This window comes from Polypterus senegalus, chromosome 9, assembly GCF_016835505.1.
Source record: "Polypterus senegalus isolate Bchr_013 chromosome 9, ASM1683550v1, whole genome shotgun sequence".
Taxonomy (NCBI): domain Eukaryota; kingdom Metazoa; phylum Chordata; class Cladistia; order Polypteriformes; family Polypteridae; genus Polypterus; species Polypterus senegalus.
Genome location: NC_053162.1, coordinates 63,777,774 through 63,803,068, shown reverse-complemented (window position 1 = coordinate 63,803,068; position 25,295 = coordinate 63,777,774). Strand labels below are relative to the sequence as shown.

At 36.3% G+C, this 25,295-nt stretch overlaps 1 protein-coding gene across 5 annotated transcripts in view; it reads right to left on the bottom strand.

Annotated features, from left to right (window-relative positions):
• Positions 1-25,295, bottom strand: part of znf536 (zinc finger protein 536) — a 470,433-nt gene that overhangs the window by 173,841 nt on the left and 271,297 nt on the right. For 4 of the 5 annotated variants that reach the window (XM_039763165.1, XM_039763161.1, XM_039763162.1 and 1 more), the window contains 2 exons: positions 20,520-20,672; positions 5,271-6,929 (listed from right to left, as the gene is read on the bottom strand). In XM_039763165.1, coding sequence (XP_039619099.1) covers positions 5,271-6,929; positions 20,520-20,672 — 1,812 coding nt within the window. The remainder of the gene's footprint in view (positions 1-5,270; positions 6,930-20,519; positions 20,673-25,295) is intronic. The other variant, XM_039763164.1, reaches the window with a different exon arrangement.

Genomic DNA, 25,295 nt, shown 5'->3' with positions numbered 1-25,295 from the left:
TTAAATTCATTAAATGCTATGAATCAACCCTTCATCTCATTCCAGCTGGAAGAATTAACGTTGTTAAGATGAATATCTTTCCTAAGCTTCTTTTTTTATTTCAAAACATTCCAATATACATCAAGAAATATTTTTTAAGCAATTAGATTCAACCATAACCTCAATTATTTGGATGTATCCAAAGAGCGACCATACAAAGACCTAAGGCAGAAGGTGGCATGGCTCTACCCAACTTTCAGTTTTATTACTGGGCAGCAAACATACAAGCTATAAAAACCTGGACACAAACAGATGAACATACACAGGCTTGGTCAGCAATAGAAATAAAATCCTGCAGCACTTCTTTATATTTCCTGCTTTGTGCCTCAATAAATTCAAGTTATTGCCAATATACTAATAACCCAATTATGCTTCACTCACTCAGAATATGGAACCAATGCACCTCTACATGAGAACCACCTTTTTAAACCCTCGCAAACGTGAAGTTTTCATTATCTGGAAAACATTTGGGATTAAATTGATTATAGATCTTTATACAGATCTTTGCATTCTATGAACAACTGCATTCCAAATGTATCTTTCCTGCAACACATTTCTTTAACTATATTCAAATTAGAAACTTTGTCAAACAGAACCTGCCCCATTTTCCTCATTTCGCACCTTCCTCTATGCTGGAAAAAATATTGCTCAGTTTGAAGGACTCAGACAGAATTTCTGCAATATATAAAATTATTTTACAATCCCTCCCTTTCAAAGATCCAAGAGTACAATGGGAAAAAGATCTCTTACTCAACATATTAGAAAAGGAGTGGAAGGTAGCAATGCAGAGAATTCACTAAAGCTCCATATGTGCAAAGCATACAATTATTCAACTTAAAATTATATATCGAGCACATCTGTCTCACTTAAAACTGTCCAAAATGTTTCCAGGGCAAGACCCAATCTGTGAACGCTGCAATCAAGCTCCAGCCTCACTGGGTACACATGTTTTGGGCCTGCACCAAATTAACATCATTCTGGACAAAAATTTTGAAGTGCCTTTCAGACAGTCTTGGTGTCACAATCCCTCCTAACCCATTAACAGCTGTGTTTGGTGTTCTTTCAGATGGGCTTAAAGCGGAGAAGGACAAACAAACTGTGATTGCCTTTACTACACTATTGGCACGCATAGACTTATTTTGCTACACTGGAAGAATCTTAGCTTTCCTCTTAAGTCAGTGGGTAACTGATGTTTAATACTATTTGAAACTGGAAAAAATAAAATTCTCAGTTAAGAGGATCTGTGCAGAACTTTTTAAAAACCTGGCAGGTTCTAATCAATAATAATTTAGAATAAACTCTTAAAGCACTGAGGAAATAATTCTCTTTGCATTTCTTTTTTTTTTTGTCCGCTTATTAAACTTATCAATTTACTTATTTTAACAAGCTTTAAGTTTTACTCCGTTGTCCATGCTCTCTTTTTCAGGGGTGGGGGTTGGGTTGATTTGTTTTTTTGTATGGAATGATTACAATAAAATAAAAAAAACACATCAATAAATAAATACTATGAATCATTTCACTGTATTAACAATTAATAGATTATCAAATAAAATATATTCTATATTTTAAGCCAAAAACCTCAAGTGTCTTTTCTACAGAAATAATCATGTTCCAAATTTGAAAATACAACTGGTTTTTGATGATAAAAGTATAAAATAGTAATTTCAGTCAGAAAAATGATCAAAATCACACATAAAATTTTTCCTCAGCTGCATAACACATTGCTACTTAGTTGGCCCTGGACGCAGAGTAATAAATATGAACATATTTTTCAAAAAGCGAATTCAAAAGATAGTACATCCTCTTTCATTTCAAAATACCTTGGGTTATATGTGCTTGCGTGGATATTATTGTGAATATGGTATTAAGCTCAAAAAGTCTGTTATTTTTATGTTAAGGTATAAAAAATATTATTTACTTACCTTGAATTCTTAAAGTTCAGCTATGAAGACAAACATATACTGTAGCACCTATCTATACTAATAAAAGGCAAAGCCCTCACTGACTGACTCACTAACTGACTGACTGACTCACTCATCACTAATTCTCCAACTTCACGTGTAGGTGGAAGGCTAAAATTTGGCAGGCTCATTCCTTACAGCTTACTTACAAAAGATGGGCAGGTTTCATTTCGAAATTCTACGCATAATGGTCATAACTGGAACCTATTTTTCACCATATATTGTAATGGAGTTCAGCTCGATGGCCGTGGGTGGGCGGAGTTTCGTGTGACATCATCACGCCTCCCACGTAATCACGTGAACTGACTGTGAGCGCAGTACGTAGAAAACAAGGAAGAGCACCAAAAAGTGCTGAAGAAAACATGCATTATACAATTGAGAAGGCAGCGAAACAATAAGAAGCGAGCGAGTGACACATACAAGCATATTCAGAAGTGCAGCTACTGCGGAAACAAAGCACGGTGTAAACCGTAAGTTTAAACTAAGTTGATAGGCACGCTCCCATTGCCGTTTGTCATGCACAGTGACGAATACAAGCATATTCATGACTGCAGCTACTTCAGAAACAAAGCACGGTGTAAACCTAAACTTTAAATTAAGTTCATAGACAGGCTGCCGCTGGCTAATGCGGGATGCAAGTTTAATGAGAGGATGCAGGGTATAAACGAAAGTTTTGATCACTTTGTAACTAAGTTAAAATTGCTGGTGAAGGGCTGTGCTTATGCAAATTCCGAGAGACTGTGTTTATGGAGGGATTGACAGTTGAGGCGGGTGGGGGAGTGATGTCATCATCTCCTCTCCCATTCACCTCATTTCGCTCTGAGCTGAGCTCCGCAGCTAACGCGGTCTTGCGGAAGCAACTTTGTCACGCTGCCACCAAATACTCACAGAAAAATCCACAAGTTAATACACACGCTGTCTCTAGAGTTTTTCCACATTCTGAATCCTCCAGGCACTACTTACAAAAGGTTACATTGACAAAAATTCTGAGAGACTGTGTTTGTGGGGGGATTGACAGTTGAGGCGGGTGGGGGAGTGACGTCATCATCTCCCCTCCCATTCACCTCATTTCGCTCTGAGCTGAGCTCCGCAGCTAACGCGGTCTTGCGGAAGCAACTTTGTCACGCTGCCACCAAATACTCACAGAAAAATCCACAAGTTAATACACACGCTGTCTCTAGAGTTTCTCCACACTCTGAATCCTCCAGGCAATACTTACAAAAGGTTACATTGACAATCATGTTACGTTATTTTTAAAATGTTTCATTTTCTTAGCACAAGCACAGCTGAGAAGCTTCGATGCATGTGCTCCATAATGCGTTAAAAATTAACGCATTTAATCACACTTTGCATTCCAAGCAAAGGGGAACTTCTCTCAATGCATGATTTCCTGGTACACCGATTACATTTATGCACACATCAGAGCTACAAAAATGTGAGAATCGGAAGAAAGAGCGTTGCTAGGACTGATTGGAGGAAAATTTCATTTCAAAAGACTACCCGACGGAAGCCTTGATAAAAGCGTGGTTTTGTGCAAACTGTGCAAAAAGGAGTTTGCATAACACCGAGGCATTTCAACCTTACGGTACCATCTAAATGCAAAACATGTTACAGCGAACACGGAAACTGTGTATGCTGTTAGCACTAGCAGTACGAGTTTGAGTACCAACAAAAGGTGTTGGCAGCCCAAAACTGATGAAATGACTGGCTTCAGGACCAAAATTAGTAAGTCAACATCGGTCAAACTTACAAATTCTCTCGCAAAATGGATTGCTTTGGACTGTAGACCACTAACAGTGGTGGAAGATAGGGGGTTAGAAAATGTGCTACAGTTAGCGTCAGGTGATCCAACTTTTCAACTGCCGTGCCGAGAGACTATTTCAAGTAAATTTCAACAGCTTTATGACACTGAAAAGCAAGAAAAATTAGATGCATTACAGAAAGCGGACTTTGTGGCTCTTACTGGGGATCATTGGACTTCCGTGACCGTTAGTAATTTTAATTACATCTAATTACAAAATGTTCAATGATCACACTGTTTTAGCCTAATATACAAAATAATTTTGGCTAAGGTTACTCAGAGTTTAAAGGTGAAGCTGGTCAAATTACCTTTTATGTTTCTGCCTTATTTTTTTAAGATGAAAAACTGCACTTTATTTTGAAATTTTTCTTATTATTATTTAAAGATAATACCATTCTGAACATTTACTTAAAGTACTTAGAATACCACTTTATTTTTAAGTCTGCCCAATTTTAGCCACAGATGATGATTCTGATTTGAATTGAAATGCAGTTTAAATGCATTTTCTTTTTCAGAAATTAAAAGGGCTTGAGTTTACAATATTCATGTCCATGTCTATTATTTGATTCTGTCGCCCACTAAAACCCTTTTAAATTAAAAAAAAAACATTTGCGCTTTGGGGCAAATTTACGTGTGCGATTACATGTGATGAATCAAGATTAATTAATTACAAAGCCTCTAATTAATTAGATTAATTTTTTTAATTGAGTCCCACCTAATATATATATATATATATATATATATATATATATATATATATATATATATATATATATGTATATATATATATATATATACACACACACACATATATATATATATACATATGTATGCATATATATGTATATATATGTGGATGTATATGTATATATACTGTACATATGTGTGTGAATATATATATGTATATATATATATATATGACAGCAACACTCATGACAATGACAATGTCAATCATGTTACGTTATTATTAAAATGTTTCCATTTCTTTTTCATTACTTCTTTAACACACTACTTCTCCGCTGCGAAGCGTGGGTATTTTGCTAGTATATATATGTGTGTGTGTGTGTACTGAAAACATATAGACCATACAAACTCTAAAAGAATACAGAAAAATGTACTATTCAAATAGCTCACAATTCTTCATGAAGGATGACATTTCATTTTCATGAAGTCACACATTGTGCTGTATTAAAGGGTAATGGGCTTTTGGGACCATGTGCATTATAAAGCCTAAGATGGTAAAATACATTGCTCTGAAAAGCACAGGAGCAAAGATCCTGTAAGGGAGAAAGAATTATTTTCATCCAGAAAAAAATATTGCAGGCCTGTAAACTACTAACAATAATTAATCTTTTGTTGTCTGAAGAGTGAAATCACTTTTTCAATTAATGTTTTGCTCATTATGAGGCTATATATAACAGGACAATATGGGGATTTTTGCAAGATTTTAAACAACATACACAACCTACCAGGCATATCGGATCTCTTGAGTGCACTGGTGGCACTTGGGCTGTTTCCAAGACCATTGAATGCTGCAAGGTTTTCAGTGCTGTATGCCCTCAAGACAGAGAGCACGTTCATCTGCTGCTCAAGATGTGCCTGTTCTGACTTCATCACACCTGGAGGAACACCTTGAGATGAAAGAAGATTTAAGCCTTGCCAATGCTTGTCCAGAAGATGTGGCACTGAGGCTGTTGCACCATGTGAGTCTTTAGTGACAGTGATACTTTGCATTGGGTCCATGCTTTCCTCATCTCTGTCATCTTTTTCCTCCTCCTCATCCTCCTCCTCCTCCTCCTCCTCATCCTCCTCCTCCTCCTCATCATCATCATCATCATCATCACTTTCCTGTTTCTCATTGGCAGACTCATTATTACTGTGATCTGCAAGTTCTATATCTTCATCGGAAGGGTCTTGTTCCTCTGAAGCTTCAATGTCACCACTAGAGACTTTGTCAGAAAGTTCTTCTGGTGCGCTGCTAGATAAGCTTGTGTGTATCGAATTCATTTTATCAGAGGACTGAATTAATTGCTCAGAATCATGAGTAACACTGCTGGACCCATTAGGCCTTGTTCCACTGGATGCTGTAGCATATGCACTAAACTGTTTGAAAAAGTCATTCTGAAGGCTGCTTACATTGGCATCCAAATGATTTGACCAAGGTGAACTCTTCTGTTCTACTAAAGTGTCTTTGCTTAGCTCATGTTGAGTCACCTTGTTCTCACTGGAAACTGCTTTAGAGACTACAGTTTCTTTAGCAGTCTGAATGGCACTGGATGCCAAGGAAACTTTGTTAGATACAGAAGGCTCCTCAGTTTGTTCTTTGCTCATCATTGCAATGTCCAAGACACTATCTTTACGTTTTGCTTTACCAAGATGATTGGCCTGAAGATGTAGAGCCATCAGTTCCATCGAGGAAGTTGTGAAGGAACAGAACAAGCAGCCATGCCAAGCTATGTTATCATGAATTGTAACAGAAGAGCCTGGAAGAGCTGCGGTATCTGGCCTAACAGAGAGATCTAGTGGTTCATATTGAGATTTTTCAGGTTTCTCATCACAGGACTTCATATCTTGCTTTTCTTCACTGCTTTCTACTCTCTTGATTTTTGACTCCACACTTTCACTAAAATGCTTCTCCCTAATGTCTTTTTCTTTTTTTAATGAACTAAGCACAAAATTGTCCATGAAGGCCTGCAGGGAACCTTGAAAGTTGGCCCCATTGCCTATCATGCTCTGGTAAGCCCTTCCTAAATCAGAAAAACTGGAAGCACCTTCTGTTATGGTCTCTGAGATCTTGAGGCCTTCAGACACAGAATCAGAGGACATGCTAGTGCACTGCCCATGCCGCTCTCTCATAGAAAGCATCCCTGATGCCCACTGGTGAGGAAGCAGCTGGTTTCCCCTGAAGTCAACATTTGGCATCGTTTTAAAGACGCCTCTCAGGATGTCTGGTCTAATAAAGACGGAGCTTTTGTTGGTTGAGTGGTCCTCCTTGTGATCTGGAGGATGTCCAGTTAGAGGCCCACCTCCATTCTGCCTTTCCCGGTGATGACGCTCCAGGTGATATTTGAGGGAAGCTGACTGAGTGCCGGCGTAATCACAGTGCGGGCATTTATATGGCTTCTCCCCTGCAAGCAAAATAGAAAATAATTAACGCTGTTTTGTATAGTAAACATTGATGTAGGTGTATGATATGAACTATAAACATTAGATAGGTTTAATTATGCACTGTATCACCAGAAGCTAAAATTCATTATTTCATTTCTCATGCACTTTGAATTTACTACTGTACATCATTCTTCCTGAAACAACCTTTAAAGAAAAATGCAGAGCCAGTAGTTGTCATTCTTACTGACCCTGGTCCAAACAAAGTTAATTATCATGTATAGACAATCACTGTATGGCTTGAATGATTCAGAGCAAGCCAGTGTTTTTGCATTCTTCACACCCAAGAAATTACTCCAGGATGAAAGGTAATAAAACCCGGTAAACATTACTATTACTTCCCATATATTATGATGTTCCTGGCAAAGTAACAATTTACTTTAAGGCAATCAACATCGTGTGTTTTCTGCTTTGGAGAAACATAAAACCTCTAGCGTAATGAATGTAAGTCCTCATTTCAATGCAGCTTCACCTTGACAGTTTCATAGAACATCCTTACGCTCATCTGCATAAAACAGCTATTTATAAACAAACATGAGATAAAGCTCCAACTAACAATGGAATTTAGGTTAACATGTTGTTCATATTCACTAGAAGCTTTAAATGATGTCTACTTTTAATAAATAATAGACATATTTATGCCCATAAGATCAGAAGAACCAAACAGTTTATCAATTAAATTGCATTTCCCTTTTTTGTTTTGCTAAGTATTAACCTAGCAATAACTAGAGAAGGGAGGCACAAATACAGTAAGAATTCAAATGTGTTTCTTATAGGCCACAAACACAATCATCCATGGGTTTTCCTAATTGCCAAGGACGAGAAGCAAAGGTCTTGTAAACATTCAACTTTACTCTTGAAACTGTGCTGAAAGAGAGTGCAATGAAAGTGATAAACCTGTAAAAACCGCCACCCTCTTTTCTAAAATTCTTAATCTCATTTAGGTTTATAGAGGATGGAGCCTATTCCAGCAGAACTTGCTCCAAGAAAGTAACGAACCCCACAGTGCACATTCTCACTTACTTGAACTTGGAAATAAACTGGATATGCTTTGGAAACTAGCATGCCAAAATTAAAGCCTACACAGACATGGGGAGCAAATTGCAAACTTTACACCGTCAATGACTGGGCTGGAATTTGAGCCAAGTTCTCTGGATCAGTGTGAGCAGTCCAAACACTGTGCCACCATGTAGCCCAACCATTAAAAGTATCTGGTGAGGTGGAAAAAAAGATAACACTGGAATCCGATCAGACAAGCAGGTTTAGTTTGATTAAAAAGAAGGGGACCTCATAGAAAGTGCAGAATAGCTATATTTGCAAAACTGGGTAGACTTAGCAAATACTAAGTCTGCAAAATTCTTAAAAATGTTATGTCTATCGTCGTTTCAACTTAAACCTGGAGCAATTAAATGGCAAAAATCACTTGATCTAAATGTATTGGCACTACTGCTAGCTGACAGCTGAGACTGTAGACTTAATCAGCAAGAGACATGCAAAAATATTCATTTTATAACTGACATTGCATCTAATTTCAGTCTGTGTTTTGTTGACATCCAGGTGAAGGCTTGAAGCATAATATGCTTGTGCCACATTGTCGTATGCTTTACTTGAAAAGAATAAATCCGAAACCAATAATTGCCTCATATAAAAACATCTTTGGATAAATGATATGATATCAGTACAGTAATGCATTGTGAGACCACTAGATTAACCAGTAAAGTGCTTTTCATGGCAAAATGAAGTTGTAATTATAAACAAAACTTATTCAGACTAGGCAACTGTTATGGCTAGTGTGAATAAAGAATAATACAGTGTAAAATATTTTGGTCTCATTAGACCTTTTTAAAAGGAAAATATCTTCAATAAAAAGAATAATGTTAATAACCACAAATATACTTCACATATAACTGTAACATTTGTTTAGATGGTACACATGGAAACCATTTTTAGGCCTAAAAAAATTTAGCATTGTTACGCAAGACTGAATTGAATGATTTAAGTCTTGCTCTGCAGTAAATCATGGATATAATTAGCAAATGGCATACTGCTCAAGTAATTTATCATTATTTGGAGGGCACCATTCCAGAAAGATTCAAAGATCTGCAGACCTACTCCATTGTTCCTAAATAAAGGTCTACAAATACAAATTCAATCAAATTTTAATATCGGAGTGTTAGTTGGAGTCTTCTCTTTCTTTCTTTTTTTTTTTTTTTTAAATAAGAATGTGCTTTCTCTGAACAAACAAAAGCAGAATTTTAACCCAATAAGTGAACAGCCCTTAGCTGAAAAGGGCTTGGCTTAATTTAATAAAAACAATTGTAAATGATCATTTTTATATTTTATAACAAGAAAGATTTTTTTTTTTTCAGATGAACAATTTAAAAATCCCCCTGTGCTTCTGGTCAAATTACAAATCTTACAGCAGTATTGTTAACAGGAAAAAAAAAATCACAATAAATTCAAATACGCACACTGTCTAAATGAAGCTTGAATAAGAATCAACGTCTGGGGCGCACAAGCGAGCCCTGTGCCTCTGCTGCATGAAGCTTTTGGGTCCAGTAAGACATCTGTTTTATCTTACATCAGGGGCCATTTGTGACATCTGGGAGTTTACTGTATCCTGTTTTGCATCATTACTCACAATTTACTGTTAAAGGTTAAAATCCACTAGCTACTGTTTTATTTTTTTGCTCTTTTACATATTTTTTTCTAATAAACAAGTACAATTATTTTATTTTTGCTGTAAAATATTATGGAACACAGAAAAATATAAACAAGCAACATTCGAATAGTACATTTATAACTGTTAAGAAAAAAGCATACTTTAAGTTTTATTATTAAAAAAATTACCTTTTCATGGTAATAATAAGACATTGACTACTAAATAATTACATGTACACAAGACAAATAACCTGCTGTATAATATTAAATCCTACAGACATGGTTATCTAAGCAAGAATGAAGTTTTTTTTTATTGATATTCATTTAAATATATCTCATTAAAACTGAAAGTATACTAATGCATTCATTAAAAAAATAATACTACATTGAATTAATGAAGTCAAATAAGGATGAACAATAAAAAAATTGTTGGGTTTTCTATCAGCGCAATAGCTTACTTATTTACCTTCATACATTTACCTCTATAGGGAATGTTGCAACTTATGCTGTTCCTAATGACTAAAGCTACAGTAAATAGAAAAATAATTAAAAAGTACCACCATTCAATAAAAAGCAGAATGTCATAAAAGAATATAAACCTATTAGTAAAAATGATTAATAATAAAAAGTGATTTAGTAGTATGTCCATCCACATTTAGTATTTATATGTGTATGTATGTTCTTTACTCTTTTACTGTAAAAAGACCAAGGAGGCAACAGGAAGATAATAATGGACCCGCTTAAATAACTTCAGAACTGACATCTATCTGGCGAGATGGCCTCTCTAATTAGTCACTAAAAAATTCAGTTCTTTCCATCACTCTCTCCGAGTCATTTTCATGCTATGGTCTCCTTTCCTCTCAACAGCAGACTGACGTCCAACAGCTGTCCTCCCAACATCAGACTCAGTTATTTTCTGGTCATGAGGTTGTTTTAAAACTCACCCTGAAGCCACTTCCAGTCAGACACCACAATCACTTTCTGCGTCAAGTGTTGGTCCTACATTTATTCTAGGAATATTACATCTGAATTAGTCCCAGTGGTCTCTGTTGTCCATGTACCTCTCTACTTTGTGCCACCCTTGAAATGCTGCTTCTCCTAGGCAGCTCTTCAGCTGCCTGTTATGTTAAAGGGATGGCATGGCCCAACATGTTTCCTTATGGCACTTTGTTTCCCTTAACATCCAGGATTGTGTTGCCATTTCTGGCATTCTTACTCTGGTCTTATTCTCTCACTCAATGGTCAACCAGCCAGGCATCTTGTCTACTAGTGGATTCTGAATGAGTATTGTATGCTTTCACCTACTCTCCCTCTTTCTCACACAAGTGCTTGGTCCCTTCCAATGCTCTTCCATTGAGGGTAGTATAAACAGCACCTGCCTTGGTATCAGAGTAGTGCCTTCTCTGTCATGGAAGTCTACTCCAAAACATTGACCTACCATAACCCATGTCATGGTGCTGGTATCCTTGCCATAGGCTAGCCAGCCAGTCATTCATAGTATGTATACGGGTATATATGTATGTATATATGTACATATTTATGTACTTAGGTACGAATTTATCTATCTATCTATCTATCTATCTATCTATCTATCTATCTATCTATCTATCTATCTATCTATCTATCTATCTATCTATCTATCTATCTATCTATATGTTTGTATAAATACAAAGAATATTAATATACATAGTAAACACATATTTTACTTGTAAGCTCTAAGCAAATCTGAACAGCACTGCCACCATCCAATCACATACTCCATTGACTCCTCATAGGGACAGTGAAATGTCAAAGGGTTTAAGTAATTGAAAAAAAAAAGTTCTATCTTAGGTATCAATCAATAAGAAGGAGTGGAGGTTATCACAGGAATACATGAATAACATTATGCATTAAACAGGCAGCTACGAGGACAAAAGTGAGTCAGCTTATGGTACTATATAGGTGAAAAGTAATTTTCTATGACAGTTTTCATATACAGTAGATAGTAGCTACTAAAAATCAATGTTGTGATTCCATTCTCATCCTCTAGTATGGTTTCATTAAATATGATTCTTGCTAAGTTTCTAGTCTTGCTATTATTTGGAGAGCATGCAAAGTATATACAATTGCCCCTAGCTATTTAACCTAGGTCAATTTATATTGTAGAAACATACTATAGTGCTACTCAGAACCATTAAATGACCAGTTCAACTTTAGGACCCACTTCATGTTTCATGCCATCATAGCCTCAGAAGCAATTACATGCTTTGGTCATTGAGAGCATCAGTTTCATTATATTTATTTTGTTCCTAAATTTTAACTATTTAATAATGGTCAGACATAAAAGAAAAACTACCTTAGATCTTTCTAACCATACTTTGCATTTTTGACTAAGACGACTTGTAGTCACATTCATTGTTAACGTACAGTTGATGAGGAATGTGGTGAGGGTTCTTACAAAAGAAACTCTGGAGTCTGCAGATCATTGCAGGCAACTGAGTGCATGAATATTGCTTAATCATGCAATTAATTAATTGACTCACTAACTCATATTTCAATTACACAATTACAGCTTTAAACAAACTACCTTCTTACTGATTTATTTTCTCACATGATTCTTTGCATTTTCCAAAGCAGGCATTCCCTTGCTACTTCATTTCCACTCTTAGGTTGCTCAGTAGACTGTGGGAATTTGCATAAATAATGGCATTACAAAAACTTTTATCATCTCAAGTCACTAAAGCAAATTATTTTATTCATTATATTTTTGGATTATTAATACAAGAGAAAATATAACACCAAAACATAACTTTGATTGCTTTCTCCAGAGGTGGAAACTACTTCAGTGAAATGCACCGCTGAAAGGAACATATTGTTTTCTATCTATCTATCTATCTATCTATCTATCTATCTATCTATCTATCTATCTATCTATCTATCTATCTATCTATCTATCTATCTATCTATTGAATGGAATAGAAATATCAAATTCTCTTAAATCCTGATAAATCTTGACAGTGAGGATCTTTCTTGAATTCTAACAGATTATCAGGCAAATTTGTTTGTATTTTATGTGTATTTTACATTTTAACATGTTTAAGAGATGAAACAGAGAATTGTGTAAATTGCCAGGCCATTACAATAACTATATTAATCTTTTAGACTTTCAAAGTTGTATAGTGATTTCAAATATAAAATTTTAACACCTATTTTGGGAGTCATTACAAACTTGAGTAATCTTATTTATTGAAGGAGATTGTGCTGATCCTCAAAATTACAGGCTGATACAGTAATGTAGGCTCTAATGGAAGGAGAATAAAGAAAGCGATTATAAAACTCCAGGTAGAAGATCACCTCTCAAAGTACTAAGGAACAGACAGCACAGGTTTAAACACAGGAAAAGATGAATGTTTCATTAATGGGAAAAAAGCTACCAATTACGAAACAAGAACATATACCTGATGTTAGTAAAGTGATGAGAAATATTTTCTGAATTAAGAGATATTAAAAGTGTGGTCCACTTCTTTTTAGCATGTGAAAAGTGATTGAATTTGTAAAAATAACTTAGCTTAATTAGCAGATTACATAAAGGTAAAACAACTAGAGCAGTACTTATAAAGAGCTCGTTCAGGCTGCTTATATTAAATAATGACATGAACAGATAATCTTAACAATTAATTTTAATTTTACACAGTTTGTTATCGTAGTGAATTCTATTCTAACTAGTTTTACTAGGAGACAACAACAGCCTATGTATTTCACTATGTGCACAGGAAGCATAATGGGATACTCAGGGTCACTGGTGAGGAATGATGTGGATAGTAAAAGTCTAGAAAGGTTACGATTAAACTGGGCAATGTACTTGTGGGTGCAAATTGTGAGTTGTTAATGCAGTTTCTTTTTCCAGATTATAAGACTGACAAATAAACATTACAGAAAATTTAGAGAAGAGCTGCCACACTTACTGGACCACTGAATGGAATGATCTACGAGGAAAGAGAACCAAATGTGGCAATAAGTCAGAAACATTAAAAATTAAGTGTAGAGCTGAGACAGAGATGTGAAAAAAGTTTGTGGGCAAGTTACAGCACATTACAGACCTGCATAAAAGAGTGAAAGAGATAATGCAGCATCTTATTACTGACCCAGTGGGGATTGTCTTTCTTAACATTGATTTGTACAGATTGGATGGGTATTGTTTGTGGGAGTTAATATTCTTCTGAGCCAACAGAAATTCGTTACCTTGACTCTCATCCCACCATGAAGTTTTATAATAAACGTTGTTCCCTACTGTTATTTGTGAAAACACTCTCTAGCACTCTGGTTTTGAAAGTTGTCTCAGTTAGTCCCACATTGATGGTATTGTTGTGTAAGACTTTGCAGGATAATTTTCAGTTCATGTATGCTAAATTAATGGTACTCTGGTTTCCTAGGTCAGTGACTGATGACTAATGCCGACTGGTGAAATTCGCCAAACATTTATTCAGAGCAAACATACTGTGTTTTCTGGTGACCTTGCTTGCCTAATATTTTCCTGGAAATTCTGTGTAAGTCTGGCTTAGATTAACTTTTTTTTTCCAAGTGCCCCATGATGTCTTTTTAAGGCCAGCTTGACATCACAGAACTGTAGCAGCCAGTGTTGGATGGGATACCCAAACCCGGTATATAACGCTTATCCTAGTAGTGGGCTAAATATTAGGAAAAAATTTGTGAATACATTTAAACACAAACTCGCACACAGAAGAAAACTGGTAATGTGTTGGAGTATCTGTGTCTTAACGGCAATGTCTCTTTGTATGGACTTGCATGTGACTTGTGCAACTCAAGAGTGCTTTGCAGGTGATGCAAACAAGAAGGACTGAAGAATCCACATACATGTTGTGCATTTTGTTGCAGCAGCAATTAACTATCTGTTAGGGACAATTAAAAAAACATTGCATCATCATGATCCACAAATTCAGTTTCTCCTTCCCCAATGACTTCAGCTCCCAAATATTTAAATTATTTTGCTGGACATGAGGCAAAGCAAATTCAGTGAGGTTCACTCTTCACTACTGGGGACCCTAAGCCTTTCCTTGTTCAGCATATGTGTGTATTTGAGTGATCTGCCATTCCACAGTTGGTGCTTGCCTTACATCCAAAGATTTCATGGGAGGCTCTACTTTCCCATAACCATATACAGAAAAAAGTGGGTTAAAATAATTGATGGGCTCATATATGAATTATTCTTCTTGAGCTCCTAATTCAAGCAGCCAAAATTGAACCAAACCTCACCCTAGTAAAGTGTTTCTTCTGAAGCATAGACCTAGTTTAAATGTAGCAAGACTGGTGCCCATGTGGCATGTTATTACCAGGTTTTTATCATCAACAGTTTCTCTTACTTGTTCTCACATGCACTAACAGTGACACTGAGACTATTTTTTGCTTTTTTCATTGTTATTTAAATACTTCTCAAATGTTCTCCACTTTAATTTTAAGGAGTTAAATACCTTAAGCATAAATGTCACTGTTGCCAGCTTATGTCATCTGTGATATAATTGCTTTGTATTCACATTCACAAATGCTCCTTCTATATATCCCATAACACTTAGCTTTATAAGTCACTTCTTTCTTACATTTTCACTCCTGGGGTTTACATCTTAAATCAATTAAACTAAATTTGTAAAACATTACTTTCTTTGTGATTGGTTAAACAAACCTGCAAATGCTTGGTTTTACTTGCCTATCACATCTAAGATTATTAAAACATCTTTTTCACCTCTCAAGACTGCAATGTCATAGGGCTTTTCAAACAGAGCATTTTTTAGCAGTTTTTAATTAAATTTTCCTTTTATCTCCTTTGCACAGATTGTCAAAAGGCAGAACCAGCCGTGGACAAGGTGCCACTCCATCAATGGAGTCCATCACAAACCTACACTTGTTCACACAGGGACTATGTATAGTTGACAGTAAAACTGACACATACACCACTGGGATGTGGAAAGGAGACATTGAGAAAGCCTTAGTTGCTAATGTTCAACCACCTTTTATTTTATTTTAACTTCACCTATCAATCAATCAACTACAGGGATAGTACGACTTACAGAACTACAGGAAAAAAGTTCAAAGGTGTAGTTTATTGAATACTGTATATCTGGTGTAACAGTAGACTCTCAATTTTTGCCACATTAAGCTAAATTCTCAATTCTTCATCATATTTATTGATTATTACATTAATTGATGGTTTATGCATGGTTAACGGTCATTACGGCTGGAACCAACTTTAGAAACCATTACTTTCACAGACAAGGAGTCAAACAATGCAATTTTAGTGTTACATAGTTTTGTTGCCATTTTTCTTGTTGGTTTAGTAATTGCTCAGTTTGTGTTCTTACAAAAGATACACAACAAACTGCATTTTGAGACAGCAGAACATTTTTTAACACAGTGAGATAGTGGGCTAAAAAGCAAATGTTCAGAAGATGCAGATATGGTTTTTAAACAGTAAATTTTTATCATTAATTATGTTTATCAGTAAATGTACAATTCATACCAAAAACCCATGAAATGGTAAGAAGAGAATATTAAAGTTGATTTTAGAACATTTATACTATACAACATTCTGTTTGTGGTAAAAACATTTTTTATTCATTATCCTCTTAATTAATTTCAGGACCAATGGCAGGCAAATCTGTTTCTGGGATTAAAGGGCAAAGTTCAAGAGCCCAGTCTCAGAAGGGGAGCCAGTTTATTACTGTTCTGCCAAAATGGAGACGAAAGCAGAAAAAAAAAGAAAAGGACTTTAACATGAGAGGAAATTAATCATTAGCCAGTAAATTGTTATAACTAAAATACCGAAGTCCACACATGCAAAGTTTTGACTCCCTAAGCTAAGTTTTCTGACTTTATCCGCACAATCTGGAAGACCAAAACTAGCACACCTCCATCTTAAATACTAACCAACTAATGACATCACTTGATTTAGCCGATAGTCACTTGATGGCAATTACTGATCACACTATGGCTATTGTCATGAAAAACACCAAGACTGGTGGTGTCCACAAAAAAACAAAAAATCTATACAAAGATAAATAAGCTATTGGTAAGATTTAGTAATATGTCCAAAATAACAAAGATTTAAAGAAATGATAAAAAATTCTGTGTAGTCCAAAATCTTTAAATGATCGCACTTACCTAACAATTTATTGTTTTTCATTAACTACTATTTGTAAAATGTGCAGAGCTGATGTCACATTATGTAACTTCTAGTCTTGGGGTATGTCAGATTTGTTGACTGCATTTGTTGACCTTATCGCTGGACCATGTTAATTTAAATGACTGAAAATGGCTGCCCATGTTCACATTTAGTGCCAAACTTTAAGCATAGTCATTTTCTGACTGCCAATAGTGTGGTGCCTAATGGAGCTGATGCTATAGGAAGAGTTAATACTGTAGGTACAGTGAGTTTAGCTGCCATCTCTACCCTTTCTTTCTTTTTTCCATTTGGTCATTACACATAAAACACGAGATATCAGGCAGATAAGCTTCACTTCAGTTTGTGAGATCTGAAACACCCGTGTTGCTTATTTTTCATTGCTGTATTATGTGCTTTGTACTTCTAGATAAGCATTCATTAGTTGCCAGCTGTCTTGCACACAGAGGCCGCCCCTACGACTAAAGACAAAATCAGTTTGATTTTGTGGGAGTGAATCACAGACTAGTTGGAATGAGACTCTGAGTATGCTACATTATGCGACTGACTTCAGAGGAGCATGCTGCTGAGTTTCTCTAACTCGCTAAGGTTATGTAAATGAAAGCTATGACTGAAAATCGATGGTAAAGTCACATAATACGTATAATAATATAATAATATGTATAATATTTTATATATAATCGTCTACGCGTGGAAGTGTGTGTGTCTGTCCATTGAGTTGAGGTAAGGGCTCCAACTCCGAGGATACACAAGCGAGGCCAGTACGTCGGCAAAACGAAACCTCTGAAGAAATAGTCACTCGCTTAGCAGCTAATACAGAAGTGAGGCGAGCACATCGGCAAAACGGTATCCCTTTTACTTTTCCTTTTCTGCTAATACACAAGCAAGGTGAGCATGTCGTCAAAACTAATCCTCCTAGGAGAGAGATGCCCAGAGTAGTTCCTTTCGATTACCTGACACATCTACATTTCAATTTTGTTTCTGACAATTTCAATAGTTTCTAGGACCCCTTGCTTTTTACAGCTGGTAATATATAATAGCCTTAACCATTCTTTAAAAAGAGGCAAGTAGCTTTTCTGGGTCAAAGGGCCTGAGCCACAGACTGATTCTCAGATGAAGGTAGAGGAATGACTATGTCCCACCACGCTCATATACATTTTTTCTCAGGTCTTTGGGTTCTCTTTTCTACTCAAGCAGACCCTTTAAGATTATTCAGTGTTTCTAAATTTGAGTTGAGTTCTAAAGTTGAATGTGCCTGGTTGGACTGGATTGACCCATACAAAACATTTGGTTGCTGGGATCAGCTGTGTTGTGTCATAATCCTGACCAGGATACAGGGATGTTATTGTGTTACCTTTGGACTTTTGGAAACAACTTTTGATTTATTTTATTGATTTCTGCCGTATTAATTATTATGCTTCCTCAGGAACTCACTACCTACAATATAAAGCAGTTGCTTTTTAAATCAGGAGAAAAAATTCCATGTCAGTGAATTTTAAAGTCATTATAGGTCTATTGTTGCTTTAAGAGACATTCTAACCAGTATAAAAAACATTATAATCAACTGAAATTAAGACAAAAGAAATATTACTTATGTTGTAATATTACTGCCTCTGACTTTACCATACTATAATAACTGAAATGTCTTCCTTCCTTGTGCTGTGCTGCTGTTCCTTTCAGTTTACCAAACTTGTATTATAATAATGGAAGACATAAATATGTCTGATTTCTAAGCAAGTTTCTATTTAATACACTAATATAAATTGCAGACTAATTTTCACAAAGTATATATGTATGCTGTAAAAACCTGAAGACTTTTTTAACACAGCTGCTTATTGCTAAACACAGCCTTGTCCAGAAGGGGACAATCTGTGTCTCTAATTGCTGTCACTGAAGCCTAGATTCATTATGTGACTTTCCCATTAAAATGTGAGCATTAATTTGTATAATGAAATATCACCCACTGCAGTGTTCATTAGCTGTGCCCTACTGTATACTGCACATTGTTAGCTACCTAGAAACTGTAGTTAATTTCACTAATGGATATTTTCCCACTCAGTGTTCAGGAGGAAATTAATACTGTAACATTAGCTCTTTAACTTTAACAGAAATTTAAATTCAGTTAATTCCTTTCAACAAAATTTTAGGAAACCATTAATCTAAGATTTTGTTTCACCAATGCTTATTTAGTAAGCAATGCTTGGGTACCCCTTGGATTTAAAGCCTTACAAGTTTTAGTAATCACCATTTTTAAAAGCGTATTTCGCATTTCAAAACAGATATAGGTATAAATGTAATCCCAAGTCCCTGAACTGGATTTGTCAGGCTTAAAAACAGATGGATGGATGTGTATACATTTAACCTAGGGTCCTACCCCAACACCCCTTTGATTATACTTGAAATTCTATGATTTTTTGGATTTAATTCTTTCAATAACACCTAGAGGACAGGTAGGATGCTTGATTATTGGATTTTTAATAAAGGATTCCATTAAAAATGTTTAAAATAAAATACTAAATTGAAAGTACTTTCAAAGTAAAAGAATGCAAAAGATCAATACTAAAAAAAGAAAGCTGGAGAAAAGTGTTGATGGAGACAAAAGATAAAACTTTTATATGGAAGCACACGTTTACAGTGGGACTGTGGAAAAGCTACTTGAAGTTTGAAAAATGTCAAAATTCATTCCAACCTAAATAATAATAAACTAAAACCCAGCGTAAGATATGTGTTATCTGTTGTAAATGTTGGGCAACTACAATCTTTTGCACTATAGTTTTTCCACAAAATAAGTGCTCATTTTCACTTTTTTATTTATAGTTTTAAACTCCCAGTTGTCGGTAGTGGCTTTAGATCTGTTAGCTTTCACAAATGAAAACAAGAAAGAGTTAACCATTCTGATTTTTGGATTTACATGACTGTTATACTGTACTAAGGGAATGATAGGAAAGACAGGCAGATTTACAAATAACCAAGACAGCACACTTCATAATCTAAATGATGACAATACATAATGGCCAGAAAATATTTTTACAAATAAAATATGCCTAATTAATCCATTATGTATAATATAACATGCTTAAAGTGGCTTATTCCAATAAAGGGTGGCAGTGTGGGGGTAGGAACCTATCTCAGCAGCACTGACTGGAAAGCAGGAACCAGCCTTGGATGTGTCACCAGTAAATCACAGCTTTTTATATTATTGGATTAATTCATGACATTTTTTGAATACATTAGTCCATCAAAGAATTGCAGGTAAGCAAATCTTTAATTACAAGGAAGGAATGATCCTTGAACAGGATAACAGCCAACTGAAAACCATTACACACATGGTCACTCATGTCATTGTTACCATTTTAATAAAGCTACATGTTTTAACGATGTATCAGGAAATCTGAGTAGTATGTAAAACACACTTAGAAGTGGGGAGAATGTTCATACTACATTAAATCAAAAACTAGTTACTGAAGAAGTGAACCATCACTGCCTGCCTATTTTTATGAAAATTACGTGATATTTACTAGAGTTAATTTTTACAAGATTATTGTACTTGAATGCACCCACATACTGCCCCTCAAAGAAATGTGCAGAATTTGTGAGATCCATTTATGTTTAGATGGTAAATTAAAAAAAAAAAGAGGAAGAAAGTCTACAGCTACACTTTATTTTAATGAACATTTCTCAAAGGTAGTCTGCTGAACTATGGCACACCTGCTAAACTCACCTGTGTGTATCCTCAGATGGACCTTCAGGTGATGTGATGTTCGGAAGGTTTTTCCGCAATAGGGACAGTCCTTCATGGCTGATCCCAGGCCTCTGTCTCTGACAAGAGAAGGCTGCTGGACTCCAGTTTGCTTGCCCATGTCTTCCCCGGCATCTATAACACACAGGGTTCTTATGTCACTTCAGCACTTGTCAGAATCTGTTTCCACGAAATGTGCTAACGCTACACAAAGTCAAGCACATCAATAGTACACCTATTTTTTGCCATTTCAACCTGACAGAATGCTGACAATTCATAAGCTTTTTAGCCCCCTCCTTCCCCCCCCCCCCCCCGAACAATTCTTTTATCCTTGCTATTATCATCTTCTGGTAGCATATGGTGGATTGTATTGAAATGAACAATACAAGAAAAGAAACAGCAATGTCAGCAGAGGGGCCTGTTTGCTGTAGTCTGACTTTGAAATGAAATATTTCTTATGGCAAAACTACAAAGCCACTACCAGGGTCTTATGTCTGAATGAACTGTTCTTAAATTGGATATGTGTCTGGATGATGAAGTAATAAAGTGAGGAGCCTCATAAAAGAGCAATAATTCATTTCAACAGCTAAATATATTCCTATGTTTATAAATTCTTACAACACTACTCTTTTAGATGATGTGTGGCCGAAAAGATGCAGTCTGACCAGATGAATATAACTGGTAAGTGAATACTTAAGTTTCTATTTAGATAAAAAGACATATATGCCTTTTTACTGCTAAATGAGTGACTATTTACTATATAGCACCTTGCCAACATTAGTAAACCTGAATAAAATGTTGATATGGTGAATAACAGACTCTTAAGCTGACGTTTTTGCTCACCTTAGCCTCAAATTTTTCCGTTGAAAACTTAAAATGCTGCCTAAACCATGTGGGGTATATTAAGTGTAAATGCTAAAACCATTTTAATTAAATGGAAACGCTTAAAATCACTTGAAACATTTCAATTAATGGGGAACACCACCCTTTTGTTCCAAATTCTATTCAGATCAAAAGCAAACAGGGATTTAGTTAGTCTGATCTTTAGACAGGATGGGGTAACAGTTATGACTGAAACTGACTTCAGGAACACAGTGAAAATAATATGACAGGCGCTTAGGTCAACCCTAATACATCTACAGACATTAACACCATCACTGAATGTTCATGTCTAGGCATCTCCACTGGATAACAGGAAAATGGAAGTGGGTTTATATAAACCCATAAAAGTTTCCAATATATATATATAACACTAACTCCAGGATCACAAACCAAAAGGCTATGAGATGGCATTGCTAAATCAATTTATAACATTTCTCTTTGCATTATTTTGTATTTTGCTTTAAAGCGAAATATTCAAACAGCTGTGTAATCCATTTTCAGTGTATCAGGAGTCTTCTTGCTGACAGTATTAGGTGCAAGACAGGAACTACAAATTTGTTGTCACAAATATGGCTGCCTGATAGGAGGCTAGAAACTTTCCTCTATCTAGTAGTATGGAACCATCAGACTCTTAAGATGAAGGCTCCCTGCCCTGCTTTACTCACATTGTACAACTTGCCCATATTTTTTTTGCTTAGGAGGTAGAACCTGGTGCTTGCCAAACACCCGAGTTGAGCAGAGCATCCTAAATGTGTCTCATTATGCAATAAAAGGATTGCAGCCTGTTATAAGTGGAAATATAGCCATTAACCCATTTCCACTGGAGAGATGTACTGCTATTGGCAGTAGTCCATGTCGTTCGCTCTATGCCATACAAAATGTGATACTAGGGAAGGAAAAAATGCATTATAACAGAGATATATATTTTACTATATGTAAAAGGGGTATGTGGCTAAAAAAATTAAATATGGCACCAAGTTGCCTTATTGTACTTACAGTACATGTTGGCATAATGTTGCAGTAAACAAAACATTCCAAGCTATTGTATTGTTATGAAGCGCTCCTAATAAGAATCTGTTAGCATGCTTTTATCTGTTCCATTTTCTTTGCTTATAATCCCCTAATGACAAGAAGTTCCTGGCATCAACACATGTTCAAAAGATAGGTTCAAAATAAAATGGCCACAAAACTGGATAACAGTCCTGAAAACATGAGTGCCTCCTTTCAGTTGTTGCAGAAACAGTATATTTATATGCATATCTTGCAGCTTGTGCGACCAGACTTTGTGTGTTTGGACACAGCAACCAAAAACACTTCGCAATATCTTTTCATTTAGTAGCTGGCAGGAAAAAAGTCCCCGGTGAACATTGGCCTGTGTCTCTGTCTTTAATCAGCTGACTGATCCAGGCTTTTAATATGGCTGTTCCAATTATTGTAAAAGTCAACTAGTACCTTATAACCACAAATATTGACAGTTTATTGCACAACACATTTATGACATTTGAAGGTCACATCACACATTATGTACAGTCTTTTAGAGAAAGGTCTGGAAGAGAAAGACATGTTAACCTACAATCTATAACTATTTTTGAGTCATTGACTTACAATTATTATTCAGTGAAAATACAGAAGGGCAGAGCTACACAAATGATTATCGTCATGAAGATTAACTGTATTGAAATATTTACCGCATAACAGTATAAAATGCTTAGTGATTAAAAATATTTCTTAATAACTTTAACCAAACTTAAGAAAATGAAAGCAAGCACTGATTAAGCACAGGCATGTATATTAATTGTATTTTGAGAATTGCTTTTCAGTTGAGAATTTCTTAAAGGTGCTGGGAGCTGGGGTGGGGCATGTAGGGGTGCAGATACTATAAGATACCCACAAATTAGTACCCTCATGATGGACACCAATAAATTGGCATTAGGTGTTTAAAACCACTGAATAAGGTTTCAGTGAATCAACATCTGATATCCCAGCTTGATGTGCACCATGTGGATAATAAGGTTCTGACTTGGACCCTTTTTGTTTGCATTAACCTTTTGATGGGGCAACGATTACAGCAAAACATGCTGGCCTTATTATTAACATTTTGCTTGTCACCTTTAAAATATTAGATTGTAGTTCATCACATTACTAACATTTCATCCGTCCCTCTTGAAATAGACTATACCTGACCACAGATCTGATGGAAATCACCCACATTCAGTTCTGGTGAGTACATCATGGACATTAGATATTTTAGCACACAACTACCGAGATGTTTCAAATGTTTCCATGAGACATTTTGAAATTGTTGGAAAGAAAATATCAGCTCATTAGAGCATAGTGAAAACGGTGACTTGAACAAAAAGAAGAACTAGGAATTGGAGAAATAAAAAGGTGTTTTGATTAGGGGCTAAAGGCACCAACCAGGGACATTTTAATAGTTATGGCAAGCTGGACTGCCTAGGAAATTGATGCACTACAGTTTATACATTACAACTTATATCATCCACTTCCCTTTACCAAAATCTTTTCTATTTTTTTTTGGGGAACTTAGAGCACCTCTCCACCCACCAGCAACCTCAAATTATATGCTGTAATATGGTGTCACAGCTTTTGCACAGAGGGCTACACTTAATGCTCCTTATTCGTTTTCTTTTCATTTTGAGAAACAACATTGTTGTTACCAGTGTGTTTCTTTAATTGCTTCTAAATAGTTTCCTTTAGAAATGACAATTAAGTAACAGAAGGCTCTGGTGCAAATGACAATGTGTCCTAAACAGGAGTTGTTAATTCTCAAAGATTCTCATTCACACCCGTGTGCTCATCATCAAGAGGCTGAGTTAATAATAGACATTGTGAAAGAAATAAGAGAGAAAACATGGAACTCACAAATAGGAATTCATTCCGATGAATAAAACACACAAACTACATTCATTAGAAATGTAAAAAAAAGGAGTCACATTCTCAAGTGTGCCTTATCCAATTCTGTGTCAATAGTGGGTGTGGAACCGATCCTAACTGCGTCAGTACCAAGGCAGGAACCAAAGTGAATGAGTCGCCAGACAATGGTGGTAAAAGAAATATTAAACAGAATTTTATAGACTTTTTAGATTTTATACACTTTATAGATTTTTATAGACATGCAGAAGCGACAAAACAGAAAGGTCCATCCATCTATCCATCCTCTTCCGCTTATTCGGGGTCGGGTCGTGGGGGCAGCAGCTTAAGCAGAGAGGCTTAGACTTCCCTCTCCCCGGCCACTTCTTCCAGTTCTTCTGGGAGAATCCCAAGGCGTTCCCAGGCCAGCTGGGAAACATAGTCCCTCCAGCGTGTCCTGGGTCTTCCCTGGGGCCTCCTCCTGGTTGGACGTGCCCAGAACACCTCACCAGGGAGGCGTCCAGGAGGCATCCTTATCAGATGCTTCAGCCACCTCATCTGACTCCTCTCGATGTGGAGGACTGAACTTCTCACCCTATCTTTAAGGGAAAGTCCAGACACCCTGCGGAGGAAACTCATTTCAGCCACTTGTATTCGCGATCTCGTTCTTTCGGTCACTACCCATAGCTCATGAACATAGGTGAGGGTAGGAACGTAGATCGACTGGTAAATTGAGAGCTCTGCCATACGGCTCAGCTCCTTTTACATCACGACAGACCGATGCAGAGCCCTCATCACTGCAGATGCCGCACCGATCCGCCTGTCGATCTCACGATCCATTCTTCCCTCACTCATGAACAAGACACCGAGATACTTGAACTCCTCCACTTGGGGCAGGATCTCTCCCCCAACCCTGAGAGGGCACTCCACCCTTTTCCGGCTGATGACCATGGTCTTGGATTTGGAGGTGCTGATTCCCATCCCAGCCGCTTCACACTCAGCTGC